At 48.6% G+C, this 18608-nt stretch overlaps 1 protein-coding gene across 4 annotated transcripts in view; it reads left to right on the top strand.

Annotated features, from left to right (window-relative positions):
- TENM4 (teneurin transmembrane protein 4) overlaps positions 1 to 18608 on the top strand; it is a 799143-nt gene that overhangs the window by 225906 nt on the left and 554629 nt on the right. For all 4 annotated transcript variants that reach the window (XM_053561449.1, XM_053561450.1, XM_053561451.1 and 1 more), the window contains one exon: positions 13767 to 13868. In XM_053561449.1, the coding sequence (XP_053417424.1) occupies positions 13859 to 13868 (10 nt within the window). In that variant the 5' untranslated portion in view covers positions 13767 to 13858. The remainder of the gene's footprint in view (positions 1 to 13766; positions 13869 to 18608) is intronic.

Genomic DNA, 18608 nt, shown 5'->3' with positions numbered 1-18608 from the left:
GGTTTTAGACAACAGAATCTATTGTGGCTACTTTAAACAGAAAAGGATTTAATACAGGATATTAGGTGTCCTGCAAACTTTTCAGAAATGCCAGAGACCCATGCTTGGATGCCAAAGAACTAGAGAAGTACCCAGCATAGCACTGGACTATTTTAATGAAATCCTGTTTGCTCCTCTCTTTGGGACTCAAAACTCTGAGAACCAGAGAGTGGACCCCACACCACAGCTGTCCAGGCTGACAGACATCTCCGCCTCAACCGATGCACCTAAGCCTGGACCCCACCTCCCATACCACATCTGCCCCCTACAATCATGTAGATGCATTTGCTGGCCAATGGGTCCAGACAGAGGGGAGCCGTTTCCTGCTGCCTCACCCCTGTGAGACATAACACACACTGGAAGGGTTTTGAGTGGGTATTAAGCGAGCCAGGATTTGGTATCTGCTCCAGATGTGGCTGGTTAATGAGGATCTGGTGAGCCAAGCCCTGGAGAGTTGTGTTCCAAGGTCTAGTGTACCGTCAGAAATGAGCAAAAAGAAGTGACACCTGGTGCTGACAATTAGGAGGTCACAGCACGAGAAGGGGTAAACATGGAAACATCAAAGGCACATGATGGATGGCACTGGGGCCATTTCATTTAGGATCAAATGACCTTGCAGAAGGTGGTGGTCACAAAGGGCATCCGTGCAGTAGAGCTCACTAGAAAGAGGAGCTGTGCAAAGTCCTCAGCCATCAGGGGGAGTTTAGACTGTGTTTGGGAGAGTCCCTTAGAGGGCAGGAACGTCTCTCACAGGCTCCTGAAGGATTTCTGCAAATAGCAGTGTGCGTTTTCTCCTGAGTATTTGTGCTAAAGGACTGAGATGTAGAGACCTGGGACCTCTGCACTGTCATTCCTCAGCGTATACCTTGGTGCTGGGTAGCAGGGTGCAGTGGTGGCATCCAAGCCCCGGCTCTCACTATGGAATGAGTCCATGAGGCAGGGACCCTGAGCCCCAGGCATTCTTCTTACAGGAGGAAAGTCACCCAGAAATACTTTTAGAAGACTAGCCCTTGTGTACAGGGCCATGGCGGCTGCCTCCTATGTATTATACGAACGTAGAGGGAAGAAGCTAAACCTTAGGCATGAGGGGGGTCAAATTGACCTGAATAGGCAAATAAGTTCAGCTAAAAAAAAGTGTTTTTAAAGTGTATGTGCTAATTCTTACCTGGAGACTTCAGATAAATATCTGAAAAGTAAAAGAAAGAACTGGGAGGGGAATGTGGGATGAAAGAATAGTTCCCACAAAGCCACAGACCAGTGATAAGTTTTTGAACACGACAAATATGTATTTGTACATTGGTATATTAGTTGATATACATACATTGATGTATTTATGTCTATATAAAAGCATGTTTTTCCTATCCCTGTTCCAACTTTCTGCTCCCTTTTCTCTGCTTTCTCAAACTTTCCTGTCCTGATTTCCATTTGGTCAATCGTTAACGAGATTATTAATCAATATTTCTACTATCACTGGTGTCATAATTAAGGTCCCTGCCTCCCTACCTCAAATACCTACCAAGTTTCAGGCTGCTTCACCGGGGAGGGGTGTGGCAGGACCCCTTCTGTCCCAGCTCTCAACCCAATCTCTCTCGCTTTGTACATGCCATTGGGCTACCCCTCCCTTTTGGAGTTTCAGAATGTTCATCAAGGAAACTTCTGATGAGATTTTTAGGCTTCTCCCCTTAGTACTACGACAAGGCCCCATGGCTTCACTGAGCCCCGTGCCAGAGATTTGGTTTCTGGAAAGCCTAATGCTTCATCAGATATTTCCTTGTTGCCTCGAGAGTGCCCCCAGGCCAGCTGCCCGGCATCAAGGGAGGAAGCCCACTGTGGGCTCCTTCAGTGAGGATGCAGGAAAAAGCTTCATGCTATACCATTTCTTTTCCTAAGAGAGGCACCAGCACTGGGAAATAAACCCACCTACATTCCCACGTAGCAATTATGTGCCCAATTACATTTCCAGCAGGTGTCACTTAAGGGGGTGAAACCCATGAAATATTTCAGCAGGAAAGCAGGAAGAACCACTTAGAACTCCAGGGAAGAGCCCTCTTTGCAGAGGTGGAGAAAGCCAGCCCAGGGACTGTCTCTGTGTGTTTCCACACCTGCCCCACGTGCTTTCCCATAAGCATCTCGTCCCAGCCCAGTCAGCTCTCTGTGCAAAAGTGCACAGGCTCTAGTTGGGCCAGCGGAAACACAAGGCTCAGTCCCAGCAGGGAACTGCCCCAGTGTTCCTAGCCAGGAAGAACTGGTGCAAGATGTCCCTGTGGGCATGCGTGTGCGTAGCATCCAGCACTTCAAGTCCACACAGGAAGACCCTTCTCTCAGATTTTCCTCTGGCTTTCAGGGTACCCATCACACAAGAACCCGAGAAGTACTTGACAGACTTTTTGACAGCAATTTTTATCCCATCCCTCAAATGATGAATGAAGCACTCAGCGGGAAAGAACATACCCGGAAGAAAGTACCGGCATGTGCAAGCTCATTTAAATTGACATTTACGGTAGAAAGTGGGTTTTATTGCCCTCATTTTACAGATGAGGAAAGGGAGGCCCAGAGAAGGGACTTGCCCAAGGCTACTTGGCTGATGAGAAGCGAACCTCACCTCCAAATCTGAACCAGAACTGCCTGACTCCAGCTCTGTGCTCTCTGCACTCCAACCAAAGCCTCCCTTGGCATCCACTGCCAAGGTGATGCATGGTCCCCCAGCAGGCCATGTGGGAGGGGCATGCTGGGCTGTCCCTTTCTAGAACAGCCTCTTCCTTGAAGAAGTCTCTTCCTTCTTGCTCTTTGGAAGGTCCCCAGGCCCCAGGTCAGAAGACCCTTCTGTTTGCCCTAATCATGTAAACTGTGTCTTTGGGCCACTTTAGCCAAGATTTGCCCACTGAAGGTTTATGACGGGCCACCTGGAAGGAGACTAAGAACATGTACAGGAACTCTGCTGGCCATGAGTCTGCTTCTCTGCTGATCAAACTCATCATTCCTCTCTCTGCTATTGTGAAGTGAAAGTGACACACCTGGGACCCTGACGTGCCTAAATGCAGCACTCTCTGCCCCATCTGGAAACCAGTAGAAATTTGGCTTGCCTACAGTGTCCCACTCAACTTTTCCACGCTGTCACTTGCCAGGCTCTGGTATGTCCGTCTACCATCCTTCCTCAAGTCCCCCGTACCTGTCCCACCCCCCTGTGTCTTTCCTTTGCACCTGCCTCTCCTCTAGTCTTCATACCTCTCCCTCTGCCCTGCTTCTGTGCAGTGATGGATGACTGTCAACATTTATTTTATCCATATATTAAGTGTGTATTCACTTAATATACTTCTTGAATAACTTTGCCCATGTCTGTTCCCAATTAGTTTGCTGGGGTCCTGAATGTTTTCCCTCATCAGTTTGCACCAAATCTTTACTGGATGGATATTAACTCTCTTCTCTCTTCCACGCTACAAATCTTTTTCCAGTTTGACATCCTTTTTACTTTCTTTCCTATATGTTATGCAGAATTATAAAATGAAATTCATTTCCATTCTTCTTAAGCTGTAAATCAGCATGCTAAATCCCCAGCCAAGGTTGGAATCAGGTTTCCCCAGGCAACTCATACCTCTTCCCCACGCCAGGGGGTCCCCAGGCAGAAGAAGCATCAAAGGCAGAGTGGAAGTGTAGTCCAAGCCCAGGGGTGCTTGCTAGGCAGCCAGGAGGCAATGTGTGTATCATAAACATATGGTTGGCTTGTGTGTGTGTTTTACTGTACACACTTGACCTTGATCTTAGCAGACTCAGTGATTTATCTTTTAAAGTTCTACCTGGTAGTGCCCATCTCCCCGCCCACTGCCTGTCCTGTCTCGGTCATCACTGGCCCAAGTGTCACAGGGCTCAGATAACATGAAACCTGGGTTACTTGCTGCTGATAACACTGAACATGCCTCAAATTGGACTTTACTTTAATAAAGTGCTTTGCTAATAACCCTTTAGCCACTCTGTATGTATGAATATTATTTCCATTATTGGGTGAAGGCACTGAGCCACAGAGAGGTTGTTCAACTTCTGGGGCCCTCTCCTTGGGCGGCAGAGCTGCTGTTGTTTCTTGCCTCACCAAATGTGTTCTTGGGAACGGTTTAGACCAGGTGTCCTCAAACTTTTAAATAGGGGGCCAATTCACTGTCTCTCAGACCATTGGAGGGCCGGACTATAGTTAAAAAAAAAAAACTATGAACAAATTCCTATGCACACTGCACATACCTTATTTTGAAGTAAAAAACAAAACGGGAACAAATATAATTCACACCGCTACATGTGGCCTGCGAGCTGCAGTTTGAGGACGCCTGGTTTAGACCACTCGGTAATGGAGCCGGGGCAGCATTCAAGGTCAAAAGTCCAGGTCTAAGGCCAAGCACAATGTCTCACACCTGTAATCCTAGGACTCTGGGAGGCCAAGGTGTGTGGATCACTTGAGCTCAAGAGTTGGAGACCAGCCTGAACAAGAATGAGACCCCAACTCTAATAAAAATAGAAAAAATAGCTGGGCATTGTGGTTGGCACCTGCAGTCCCAACTACTCAGGAGGCTAGGCAAGTGGATTGCTTGAGCCCAAGAGTTTGAGGTTGCTGTGAGCTATGACACTACGGCACTCTACTTGGGGTGACAGAGTGAGACTCTCTCTCAAAATAGAAAGAAAGAAAAGAAAAGAAATCCAGCATCCAGCTCTGGAAAGAGAAGGGCTGCCCCACTGCTTAGCAGCTCTGAGGTTGTAAATTTCTGGAGAAGATCATGCATAATGCACTGTATGCCCCTTGCAGCCACACGAAGATGCTCCTGCAAAGAGTGTGGGGTGAGGTCCTGAAAGAAGGGACAGTGGCTAGTGGTGACCAACTGTCCTGAAGTGACCTTCGAGGCCCAGGTTAAATGCCAGCTTCTCTGCCCAGCCTTTCCTTGTTAAATGGGGTCTGCTCCTGGCTCTTCCCCTCAAAACACATAGTCTATCTGGAGAAACAGGCACCCAAATGACATAAATGCTCTGGGAAACGCTCCAGCAGGGTCACTTCTTCCCTCAGCATGTGGTGATGATCAAGCACCTGCCATGTGCCAAGCACTGTCGTGGTGTAGCAGTGAACACAGCAGACCAGTCTCACGAAGCTTCTATTCTGGCAGGGGAAGACAAAGAGTAGACAAGTTAATAAACACACACTGCCAAGGGCTGGAGGGCCCTAGGCTGGTGAGCAGGGTGGTCAGTCATGGACAGGAGTAGACAATGCTGCGCTCCTTCCTGGGGAAGATGGGAATCAGTTCTGTTTGGAGTGGTGGATCAGAGCAGGCTCCCAGGAGGAGAATTTTTGTCCTACGCCTTGACTTGTAAGTGAGATTTTCAGCTAGCCAGGGAGAGGCATGGCTTTCTGTTTGGCAGAGGAAACAGCAAAAGCATAAACATGAAGATAAGAAAGGGTATGGGCCTAGTTAGGAAATTGCAAGCAAATTTTGTGTGGCAAGAGGAAAGGGAAGGAAAATTCAGAAATTGAAGCTGCAGAGGTCCGTGTGGCTAGGCTGTGAGGGTTCTGTGGTCCTCCAAGAGGTGAGGATGCCAGGGACCGTACGCATGCTGGGGTGACCATGGAGAACATGTCCAGCATGCGGCCTGCCCCAGCTTTTGGCCAGTGTCCCCAGTAGAAGTATAGGCATGGCTTTTATAACCAAGAAATTATTAAAAACCTAAGGAGCACCTCCTCCCAATAATATGTACCCCCTGTGTTACTGTGAGATTCCAGTCGTAGGGCATCCTACAGAAACCTTTCCAATACTCCCCCAAACTGCCACAAAGAAAGTCCGAAAAATTGTCATAGCCAAGAAGAGCCTAAGGACGTGTGATTATGAGATTTAATGTGGTAGACTGCATGGGATTCTGGAGCAGCAAAAGATAAACACAAGGGAAATCCCAGTAAACTGTGGACTTTAGTTAATAATAACATATCTCTCCTGGTTCCTTAATTGTAACAAATGAACTTTACTAATAGTATTAATACAGGGTGTTAATCTGAGAGGAACTGAGTGTGGGGTATAAGGAGGAATTCAGTATACTTTCTTCACAATTTTTCTGTAAATCTATAAGTGGTCTAAAAAATTTTTATTTTAATAAAACGAGGTATGCTATAGTGAAAATTAGGAAAGAAATAAAATAGGGGAACATATGCAACCTCCAATTTTCTTGGTTTTCCCATCTCTGAAAAAGTTTTCCCATCTCTTTTCCAACTCAGTTTCTCCCCCAAGTGTTTTCATCTTCACCAGGATAGAAACACATGCACTTGTGTCTACACGGGTGGGCACGTGAGGTCTAGGGACGTAGGTGGGGGTGCCGAGGGGGAGACCAGGTCTGTCTGAGAGTCTCCACATTGGTTTCCTCTCTGGAATCAATAGAGGTTTCCTGGGAGGTGAGGTCTGTGGCAGTTCATTAACAGCCCTGCTGTTCCACACCTGGTGGTCCTTTCAGTTCCTGAGGGGACATGGGTCTGGGACACTTGGGTCAGTCAATAAAAGGCCACCTGTGACAAGGACCTGAGCAGAAGCAAAAATCAAATGTGCTGTGGCTCTCCTAGTCCCCTGCTCTGCCAGGGAGCGAAAGCCTTGACCCTTCATTTATAGTGAGCTTTATCCTTACTTTCTCTCTTTCTTAGTCCCAGCCTGTGTCAGTCTGCTTAGAAATGCTTTTTTTCACATCCAAATTTTAATAAAACGAAGTATGCTGTAGTGAAAATTAGGAAAGAAATAAAATAACAAAGGATGCCCTGGCTCTCAGGGTTACTAACATGTTCTCTCATTGTAAGCATGTCCCCATTCTCTCTCAATAAAGGACTTTTTCCACCCCTGAGTTTGGCAGGACTGGTGCAAATCCTTTATAGTATAGGTGTCCACACAGACAAGACCCAGATAAGCCACATCAAGACTTAAATCCCTCACAGACCTACTCAGAGATGTCTTTCTTGGTCTTTCTCTCTTCCATTAAGCTCTTGGCTTTCCTGCAGCATCTCAGGACACCCTAATCAGCCAAAAGGTTCTGAAGTTTCCCAGCTGAGCTCCTTGGCATCCACTGAATTAATGATTGGCCTTTCCTACATTAGTGCATCACCGACAGCAGGAAGGCCACATTCAAGATGACTAGTCTTGGGGAAAAATGAAAGCAAAGACCTGACCACCAGGGCTGCCTCCTGGCCACACAGGTGCCCTACCTATCACTTGTTCCCTCAGAGGCTCGAATGCAGTGGTCGGTTCTGTCCTGGGCTCCATCCCAGCCCAAGCACTGGGGAGAGTCTTGGTGTATTCACTGCCCCCTGGTCTGCAGGGTGGCCCTTCTGCCTGCAGATTCTTCTTATCAGAGTCCAGGCAGGCAAACAGAAATCACTCCAGGTCTTTCAATGGAGGGAATTTAAGGTTGCAAATTGGTCACATAGTTGAAACAGCTAAGGAGCTAAAGGGCATGCATTTCAGCCCAGAAATCAAGGATAAGGAACCACTATCACCCCTGGGCTGAAGAGGTGATGTTTCTAGATTCCAGATGCTGGGACAACCCAGCAGGAGCTAGAACTGTTATGTAGGAGACTGGGACTGTGAGGACCTGAAGCAGCAGAGGTTATATGACCAGTGCCAGGGATGTGGTCTGAGAGAAAGCAAGAGAAGAAAAAGATGTCCTGGCTGCTCCCTTCTCACCTCCAGTCTTCTCTGCTGGGGCCTTTTACTAGCCACACCTGCCCAGAAGCCAGGGCGCCTGAGAAGTGTAGTTCCTTGCAAAACAGATCAGCGTGGGGAATGGATCTAGGAACAAACAGACCAACGGCTGGCACAGCGTCCCATCAGTCTTCCCACCTCCACCCGCCCCCCTTTGTTCAAAGCTGAGTCGGCCCCCACCCATTCCAGAAAACTCCTGCTATTTTCTAATTTCTCTGATCAAGACAGCTGGCAACTTGGTAAAGGCATCATGTTTTTATATGATCTCCTAGATAGAACAAATGAGGGAAAATCAAGATTCTCTTCTACTTTGAGGAGGGGACAGTGAACTTCATTACACTGTGTAGCGGGTTCAGCCTTGCTCATGTGTATAATTGCTGTCCCTGGGCCTTTGGAGAACAGCAGGGTCTCTTTTCATATGTATAATCTTCAAGGTATGATGTTTCTGTTCACTCTTACAATGGTGCCAGTCCCAGAGGCTCACCTGTACCCTGAACAATTAATTATCTTCTGCTCTGCAGGACCAAAGGCATAACCCATACCCCACTATCCAGCCAGATTCTGCCACAAGGGCTATGTTCAGTGGTCTTTCCAGGAGGCTGGAAAATTGCTCCGGGGGCGGGGCTTCAGCTCTTGTCTGAGATGGTTAAGCAGCTCCTACCTGGCTCCCTTCAACCGCCTTTCTCCTCCACTGCTAGCTGGGAGCCCTCTGGACAGAGATGAATGGGGAAGGGAAACGTCCAAGGACAGAGCAGAAGGAACAAAGGCTCCTAAGTTTGTGTAGCTGAGAAAATAACATGTAACACCATGAGGGATTTGGCTGGGCCTTCTTGTTTTGTTTTGGAGATTTCAAGAGGCCAGGCACACAGTCATGGTCGGACTGGGAAGAAAGGCATAACTCTGCAGAAGAAAATTCCTTTCAGATTTTATTCTGGCTATTACTGGATTAAAGAAAACACCAAAAGGATTAAGCTGTGTGACCATCTGAAGGTTATTTGCAGCCAGCCGGGGAGGACCCTATCCCTCTCTGTGAGCAAATGTTTGGACAGCATCTGGAAGCTGTGGGCTTTTCCATCCGCTCCCAGTCTGGTAAGCCCAGCATTACTTGGAGCCATTCATATCCTCCTTTCCTTAGCTTTAATGACCGTGATAATCATTAAATATTAATGACAGTGTTCACTGTTGAAGTGACGGAAACCTCCAAACCAGTACTGGAAACAGGGATTTGCTACTGTCTCACGGAGCCCTGGAAGGAGTAAAACCCTCAGCAGAGAAAAGGCAGAGATGCAGCGGATTTGTGATTAGATTTGCCCTGTCCCCTTCTGGGGCTTTAGTCTGCTTTTCTTTTCTTTTCTTTTTTTTATTCTTTTTTTCTTTTTTGGCTGGGGCTGGGTTTGAACCCTCTACCTCCTGTATATGGGGCCGGTGCCCTACTCCTTTGAGCCACAGGCACCACCCTAGTTGGCTTTTCTTTTCACCATAGACCAGCTTTTCCCACCCTAAGGGTTTCCTAGGATGGTGTGAAATCAGGATGGTGTGAAAGACAGGAAGCCCTCCCCATGCTGGAGCTGGCCGCCTGAGGTCACGCTGGCCGCAGTCCCACCGAAGGCCTCTCTCCTGGCTTCTGGTGTCCCTTGGCTCCCAGCAGAACTCTGATCCTCACGCAGTGTTCTCCGCGTGCACATCTGTCTCTGTGTTTGAGTGTTTCCTTTATCATAAGGACATTAGCCATGCTGGACTAGGGCCCTCCCTCATGACTTCATTATTTCCATAAAGACCCTGCCCATAAGGTCCCTCTCTAAGGTGCTGCCGGTTTGGACTCCAGCGTATCGTTTTGGAGGACACAATTCCAAGTCAACCCATACTGCCTACGTACCTGCCCATGGCTCTCAGTTTTTACATCTTACAATTTTCACTTTCTTTCTTTTTTGGAAACAGAGTCTCACTCTGACACCCTGGGGTTGAGGGCCCTGGCATCAGCCTAGCTCACATCAACCTCAAACTCTTAGGCTCAGGTGATCCTCTTGCCTCAGCCTCCCAAATAGCTGGTAATACAGGTGCCTTGCCACCATGCCCAACTAATTTTTTTATTTTTTGTAGAAATGGGGTCTCCCTTCTGCTCCAGCTGGTCTCAAACTCCTGAACTCAAGCAATCCACCTGCCTTGGCTTCCCAGAGTGCTGGGATTACAGATGTGAGCCACTGTGCCCGGCCTTCATTCCCAGAATTTTTGATGGTGTACTTGAAGGGTTTGAAGGTAGACCCTGGTTAAGTAAAAGCAAGTTTCAGAAAATTGATGAAACTCTCTCTACAGATACCACAAACGTCATCAGTTCATGTTAGCTGGCTGCCAAAGCCCTGGTGGCTGAGAACTGTTTCCCCTCTTGCCAGCGCTTCCTGGCAGGCCCCTCTGACAGGCACAGTTCTTGCACATGTTGGTGGGAGCCCAGTATCTTTTGTCCTACACCCAGGCAGTCATGTGCTGGTGCACCCACCCCGCCTGTGCCACGTGACCCTGTCTGACAGATGTCCGTGCCATAGCATGGCTCCTCAGTCGTTTTCAAGATCAGGCTGCACACAGCTCAGCTTTGGGCAACACACCTGTGAAGGATTCAGGGGCCACCGTTCGCCCTGGCTATCTCCGAGAACCAGTTGGATGTCCACTGAGGAAGAGCCATAGGACAGAGTACCGAGTGGAAACTTGGCCAAAAAGGGCAAGCGAATGCTGCCCGGCTCCCCTGCAGACACGGGCTGAGGCACACACGCACATCCTCACCGCGACGTGTCCAGAGCTGGCTGGCTCGACCCACACAGGACCAGTTAAGAAAACATGTCAGGCCTTCATGAATGAGGACTTCCAGTTAAAAATTCACAGGAAGATTACATAAAACCACCTGCTGCCTTTATTTCCCCCTGTGTGTTTTAAAGACATGCAGCTGCTCAACACGGAACATTCCATGGCACAGCGTGGCCAGAGAGCTGGTCCTTGAGGTTCCGGGCAGAGGGGAGGCCAGGTGGGAGGGGAGGTGGGGGGAGCACGCACGGGGATTTCCACCTGGATCTGAGCGTCTAGAGTACGGCATTCCAGGTTTTTCCACCCCGTTGGCGTGCTCTCTGCAGGAGCTGCCATTCTGTGTGCATAGCTGAGTTTCTCAGTGAGTTGGTGTGTGGGTGTGTATGTGTGTGGCTTTTTCTTTTTAATCTGAAAATTGTTCTTTGAGTCCACAAGCAGCAGCTGCAGCTGCCATAATTAAAATGAAATAACCTGCTTCCTTCAGTCCTCAGGGAGAAAGGCTTTAAGAAAAATCCATATTCCAAATGGACTCTGCAGAGTGGGGAATCTTCTCCTCTCTCCTTGTTTGCTTGCAACAAGTTTGATGGCTTTGCTTTTCTCTGGAGTTAGGAGAGGAGAAGGGAATTAACCTTTACTGACTATTTGTTCTGACCCCAGGCACTGTGCTTCATTGTTCCATATTCACGGCCAGGATTTGAATACAGTCTGGGTGCTTCATTTCTTTCTCCTCTGCCATCCCCACTTCCTCAGTCTCACTGGACCCCAGCTCTCTCTCAACTTGGTCTGATTCTGTCCAGAGGCCTAGAAGGACTGGCATTATTAAGATGTTGCCGAGTATGTTGGCACATATAATTGGCTTGGATTAGAAACCAAAGCTCTTAGTAAAGTAACAAGGTGAAGTATTCCATGCTAATGATTTATATGCTAATGATTTATATGAGATGGTTTCAGAGGATTGGATGACCTCTTGAAGGTGTTGCTTAAAGTCATTCTTTAAACCAGGCTGGGAATATAAAAATCCCAGATGATCTGCAGACTCTGTGGTTTATTTGGATTTCAAAATAAGGTGAATGTGTACTGGGGATTGAAGACACAGTGGTCACTATCTTCAAGGAGCTCCCAGGCTGCAGGAAGAGAAAGATGTAAAGACAGATAATGAGAAGGCACTAGTCATAAGGACTGGTTCAAGGGTACAGGCAACTTGCTGTAGTTTCGCGTTTTTTCCTGTAAAAATTCATTTCTTCAATTGGTAACTTTTTGAGGAGAACAGCAACTTCACCAAGAAAGTAATGTCCGGAATGTTGACCATAAAAAGGTGGAAGGAAATAGTACGTTATTATGTATGTACTAAGGGTCTGGTACTTTTTCTCTCTAATCCCATTCCCATTTAATAATAAGAAAACATAAGAGGCCGCTGGGTGAGGTGTGATTCAGACCCCCTTCCCCACTCCGCTGCTCAAGCCCTTGCTTTTTCCCACCGCACTGGGCGTCCTCTCATGCGCTGTGCACGTGACAATCAGGGCGCCCTGGATTGTCGTGTGGATACCACAGCTCTGACTGTGTGCTGTGGTTTACATGAGGAAATCTTTTTTTTTTTCTTGAAGTTTTTTTTTTTTTCTGGTTTTTGGCTGGGGCTAGATTTGAACCCGCCACCTCCAGCATATGGGACCGGTGCCCTACTCCTTGAGCCACAGGCGCCGCCCTTTTCTTGAAGTTTTAATGGCAGCATCTTGATGGCAGTGATTCAGGATCTTCACCTCTGAGCGCATTAAGAGTCCTCCAGGCAGGGAACTCACCCCAGAGCATGGAAATGTTGGGTTTCTCCCTGGCATTCTACATGGCCCCAACAGATTCCTGGTGTCCAAAAGAGGTCCCCTGCGGTTCTGTGTCCCCTGCTCCTCTTACCTTGGCTTAGCTGAGAAGGGAAGAGAAAAGCAAGCCCTCCTTGCCAGGAAGAGAGTGGTTTCCGGCTGCCTTTGGAATCCTTTGCAGGAGACCACATCATCTTATCTCTCTGATCTGTGGTCACTCTGGGGAATCTAACAGCAGCAAAGGCAGGCTCTCTGCACTTAATTCCACCTGGACCCTCCCAAAAGGCAGCCCAGGAAACAATCAAGCTGCAGATGCCCTTCAGCAGGCAAGGGACACACTGGGAGGGAAAGACAGCTCATCAGGGGTCCGGATGCCAACAGCTTTAGGGCTCACCCAGAAAGGTAAAGAGCAGGGTCAGATCCTGTCCCTCTGCTTCCTCACTGGGGCAAGCAGCTTAGAGTCCCCAAAGCCTCAGATCTGCAAGTCTGAAAGAATAATGCTTGCCTCCTGCAGTTGTTCAGAAGGTCAAATGAGATCAAAGCACCTACCGGCCTTCCAATGCCTGGCACACGAACAAATAGGAGTTTCCTGCCACAGCTGCGGGTGCCTCCTCCCCAGTTCATATGGTGCAAGTCTTACCACATTCAGCTTCCTGTAGCAGATCTCCAGTAACATCACATCTCTGCTCAATAAACCATCACATCTCTGCTCAATAAACCTCAACGGCTCCCTATTACTCTCTGAACAGTGGCCAAATCCCCTAGCCTGGCTCTTAGGGCCCTGCCTTTGAGGCCCACATCTCCCGTTGGGTGCAGCGTGCTGTGGAAAGCTGAGCTACACGCTCATTCTTTGTCATGCTTTCTCCTCCCAAGCGTCTCCTCCCTCATGTGGGGCACCTGCCCTGTCTCCACCCCACCCATCTGCACACTATGTCTAGTGCAAGGCTAAGCTTAAATGACATGCTGCCCAATAAGCCCTCCATGGCTTTCAGCCCAGGTGCTGCCTGCATCCTCTGTTCATAAAACACTGATTTCCCCTCTGCTCCCAGCCGCATGCTGGGCACCTAGATTGCAAAGAGGGCAGATCTGCATTCCTTGCCGTTGCAGGATTTGGTCCCCCTGGGGAAACATATGTGTGAACAGTGACTGAAGACAAGACCATAACTCCTATAGCACCAGATGAGATGGGAGAACAGAGGAAGGCGCATCTGAGCCTCCTGGGAATGCTGCATAGAAGTGTTTGTGTGGGATTTGCAGGGCGTTTAAAATCCTACTTGTTCTTCATCATTGCTGTGGGACCGAGAACAAGCCTTATTTCCCCATGGTGTGCCTTTGCAATTACTGCTGGGGAGAAGCATGTGAAAAAAGGGTTAGGGCACCTAGCCACCTTGCTCAGTTGCATCTCTGCTTTCTGCCTCCACAGAAAGGATCCCTCCCCATCCTCTGGGATCCAATGGCCTTGGAGAGAGGGCTGCAGGGCCCACGGACACTGCCGACTCTTCAGAATGTGCTGACATGGAGCCAGGTCAGTCCTCTCTTCCTGCTCTGCTTTTCTGTCATTAGCTGCAAATCTGTGGCCTGGATGAGAAATGCCATCTTGGACTTGAAATCACACATATTTTTTGGTTGAAGGCTTTTGCCATTAGGCAGCAAAGGAAGTAGAGGACGTCAGGCCAGTAAAGGTGGTCTTCTCAGGGAGCAGGTGCACTAGGACTGGTGGGTGGCAAAGGCCACTGGAAACCAAGCTGGCAGCCAGTATCCGGGGAGGGCCGGGTAGGGGCAATGGCTGGGCACCTAGCAGGGGTATGATTGGGGTGCTGGTGGCAAAAGGAGACCACATGCTGGTCCAGGACCATGGGGGCACTGGAGGCGATCAGGGTCATTCGGGGGACAAGAGACCAGGGTGACTACCTCGGGAGCTGAGCTGGAGTGAGGTCGGAGGCATGGTTGAGAATGGGGTATGGAGAGGTGAGGGAAGGCTGCCTGGAAGGCAGGTGGTCCGGCACCCAGGTCCTACAGCCAGGATGGCTCTCTGGAAGTTTTTCCTCATGTTTCTGTGCAGAAGAGTGATGATAAAAATGGGAAGAATCCCTGGGTTGTGTGGGAAAAGGGGGACGATGTTTCAAGTAGAGAAGGAATATGGCTCAGAGCAGGGTGGACTGACCAGTGGAGTCTGGCCATGGTGAGGGAGGCCAAGGAAGCAGAGGAAGGAACAGCAAAGAGGCGGTGAGCCCTTTAGTGAAAACCCACTGTGAACCTGCTAGGTGCCGAGCACTTTTTCTTATCCTGTAAGCAATCATGGAAGTCAGAAGAATAATCTTGTAAGGCTCAGTTATGCTGCAGTAATGAATGAATTCCTGAATCCCAGTGGGTTCACACAGCAAAGGTTTATTTGTCACTTGTGCCCCATATCTACCCAAGACTGATGAAGGGCTCTGCTCTACCTAGTGACTTAGGGACCAGTTTGGTGAAAGCTCTGCCACATTTTAGCATATTGCCTGGCATATGTGGCCACCTTGGTCTCTGCAGCCCAGGAAAAAAGTCACTGGAAGGTTGAGCATTGGCTCTTAAACAGTCACAGTCACTAACCAATGAGGGGGGTGGGGCATGAGCGACTGACCCCTCCAAGGGTTTGTTTTCACATATTCTGTCATCCCACTTAAACAGATGTACAAAAAAACCCTTGTTGGGGTTAGTCCCCTCACCACTGCTGGCTTTGGTTAGCGACTATTTGAAATGCTTTGATTCCCAAGTGATGCAACCCATTGGCCAGAACTAGCCTATGGCCCTGCCTGATTTCTAGGGTTCTGGGAAATGTGGGAAAGACATGGATATGTGGGGAGCGAGACATCGTTATTTCCATTTCACAGGTAAGGATTGAGGCTCAGAGAAATTATCTTGTCACAGTTCTCCCCAATAAGAAGCTTTAGAGCCTATACCTTATGTAACCTCTGACTCCACTATTTATTTAGTTATCAACAGACACATATGAGTCCTGGGCACAGGCCCAGCACCTGGGGCTGTTACAGGGAACGAAAACAAAGGTAGCTTCTGCTCTCACCCTGAGCAATGCACAACTGCAACCCGTCTGACTGCTCACAGCCGAGATGTGCGGGTCTGTGAGGAGATCTTAGAGGATGCTTTGCTGTTCACGTAAAGGGACAGGTACAAAGGGTCACACTCACTGAGGCCGCGTGCCAAGTGCTAGATTTGCGCATCTTATGCGACTCCCAAAACCCCAGGAGGGAGTTCTTATGACCTCATTTTTAAGATAGGAAAACTCAGGTTAACACATACGGTAGGATAAAAGCTGAGGGTGAACTCTTCAGCCCCAGGCAGGCTCACTTGTAAATGATGCCATGAAAATTAAAATAAAAAGGTCACCGAATCGAGTCCACCACAAGAAGTGTGGTCTCCCCTTCATCCGCCATGTCCCTTCCTATCCTAGGTCTTCCTGTCCCTGGCTCCCCTCTACCCTGCCGCGGGTGCACGCAGCCCCACAAACCAGCTCCAGATCTGACAGGGTGCCGCCCAGAGCCCAGAGACTGGGTTGCTCATTCCGAGTGAGGCTTGTTGAAATCTCAACCGAAGGAAGAGAGACACTTTGCAAAAATGCCAGGTAGCCGTTTCTGAGTCTGGCAGGAAGGGGTCGAATCTGAACCTTGGCACACGTGGATTCTTGTGTCTGGAATGTTCTCCCCTTTCTCTTCAGCCTCATCTGCTGCCACCCCCCATCCCCTGCTGCTCGGTGTGTCTACACTGACCTGCTCCCCCACTTCCTCTGCACTAGTGACCCCTCCTCCATCCACATGCTGGTCCAAGCTCCATCTCAGACCTGCATTACTGCAGTAGCTGCTCCCTGGGCTCTGCCGCCACCTGAAGGGCCTGGCCACCAGAGTGCTCGCTGCCCAAGGAGCCACAGAGACCAGAGGTGTGGGCAAGATGCAGTGATGTGGGGGTGAGGACAAGGGCCTTCCCCCGTTCTCGGCCACCTGTACAAAGGCACGGTCCTCCTAGCCCAGTTCTGCCTGGGCTTGTCCTCTGTTTGAACTTTCCTACGTAGCATTTATCGCCACTTGATGCGTTATATGTTACTAGACAAGTTTAATTGTCTAGTCTCTGTCTTCTGTTATTAGAACCTGAGCTCTGTGAGGCCAGGGCCCTACTTGGTGCTGTTCTCTGCCTGGAACAATGCCTGGCATGTGACAGGTGCTCAGTAGACACCCACTGATAGGGGCTGAATGAACACGTGACTGAACAGATTCCATGTTGTTACTGGCTTATGTGCTACTGTTCAAACCACCCAGCCTTTCCACACACTATTCCCAACGTGCCCACAGCCTTCTCCTCCCTGCCCCCCACTATCTCCTTTCTCACTCATTCCCTCTGCCTGGCCACGGGGGTGAAGTCCCTGCAGCACATGACACAGGCACTCTCCATCCATTCCCAGAGCCTGGGGGGTAGTGGGCAAGTCCCAGTGCCTGGAACTCAGATGGGACCCAGTTGCCCTGAGCCAAGGGGACCAGGAACCATCTGGGGTCACAGCCCAGGGTCCCTTTCCTCCTTCCCCTGCCTGACCCCTCTCCCCGGTCGGGAGGAGGAGCCCTTGTTGCCGACTCAGCCTCCTCCTGCTCAGTGTCTGCCTAGGAGATCAGGAGGACGAGGTAAATGGGACACTAATGAATTCAGAGAGAAATCTAAATCAGGAGGTGTTGCAAACACTGGAGGAGGGAGACGTGATGTAGAAGGATCTCTCCAGGGTAGGAGGGAGCTGGGGGTGGAGACAGCCCTGGAGTTAACCTCACATAGGCTGTCCTCTGACACCTGCCCGAGGGGTGGCCCAACGTGAGTCACTCTGAGGGCTTCGCTTTCCAGTCTTTAAAATAGGGGTCTTTTAATTGATTGACTCATTCAGTCATGCCTTCCCACCCGCTTGCCAAAAAGGATTTGAGTAGGTTAACAATTTTAACTTAATTTTTTAATTTTTTTTTTTTTGAGACACAATCTCAATCTGTCACCCTGGTAGAGTGTATGGCATCATCATAGCTCACAGCAACCTCAAACTCTTGAACTCAAATGATCCCCTTTGCCTCAGCCTTCTAAGTAGCTGGGATAACAAGTGCCCACCATGACAGCCACCTAGTTTTTCTATTTTTAGTAGAGATGGGGTGTTGGTCTTGCTCAAGCTGGTCTCAAACTCCTGAGCTCAAGCAATCTACTTGCCTCAGCCTCCCAGAGTGCTAGTATTACAGGCGTGAGCCACCAGGCCTGGCCAATTTTAACTTAATTAAGACCAAAATGTAATGAAAAATTAAGGTAGGAAGTAAGGGAGAAAAAAAGGGAAGGGGAAAAAAAGATTATTAGATACACTCAGGAAAGGGATCCTTGGAAAGAGAGTGGCAAACCAGTGTCTTGAGGATAGCACAGGCCCTTGTGATAAGCAAAGTAGGGTATTATAAAGCAGGGGTGGAGCTGCCCTGTCACATGGCAATAATGACAACAGCCTTTGGGAGCACCTTCCTATCCACTGTCCATGCCTTCAGTTATAGGCATTGACTCTTTGCTTTGTGCCCAGGCATTTTTCTCTCTCAGGCTCATTCGCTGCTCATAACACCTTTTAAAGCTCACTGTGCAGATGAGGCTACTGAGCCACGAAGACACTGGGTCATCAATTTAGCCAACGGTGCTGGGCCAACCAAATATCCATATGCAAAGGTATAAAGTCAGATTCTGGACCCCTTCCTTATACCATATACAAAATTTAACTCAAAATGGACCCCAGGGATGGGCAGAAATTGCTGCCTGAGAAGTCTGCCCCAAAAGAGAGACACACTTTGTCCTCCCCTGCCTTCTTCACAGCATGTCCTAAAGCAGCAGTTCTCAAACTCATTTTAGGACCCCATTTTACTCTTCAGAATTATTGAAGTCCTCAAAGGGCTATCATTAGTGTGGCTTACATCTGCCAAAACTTATCATACTAGTAATTAGCACTTAAATAATGTTCAAATTGTAATTTATAGCTTACTTAAAATAACAATATTAAACCCTTACATTAAGATACATAAAATGCTTTTATGAATTTTTTTTAAAAAAAAACAAAATGCATGAAATGGCCTTATTTTACTTTTTGGCAACTCACTTTAATGTTTGGCTTAATAGATAGATGTACCTGCTTCTGCATTCAACATAAAAACTCCACTTATATACTCACAAGAGAGTAAGAATGAAAAGGGCAAATAACGTCATAGCATAATTATAAATAGTT

The sequence above is a fragment of the Nycticebus coucang genome, chromosome 14 (assembly GCF_027406575.1).
Source record: "Nycticebus coucang isolate mNycCou1 chromosome 14, mNycCou1.pri, whole genome shotgun sequence".
NCBI lineage: Eukaryota > Metazoa > Chordata > Mammalia > Primates > Lorisidae > Nycticebus > Nycticebus coucang.
The sequence above is the reverse complement of the archived record's forward strand: the minus strand, read 5'-3'. Positions and strand labels throughout refer to the sequence as shown.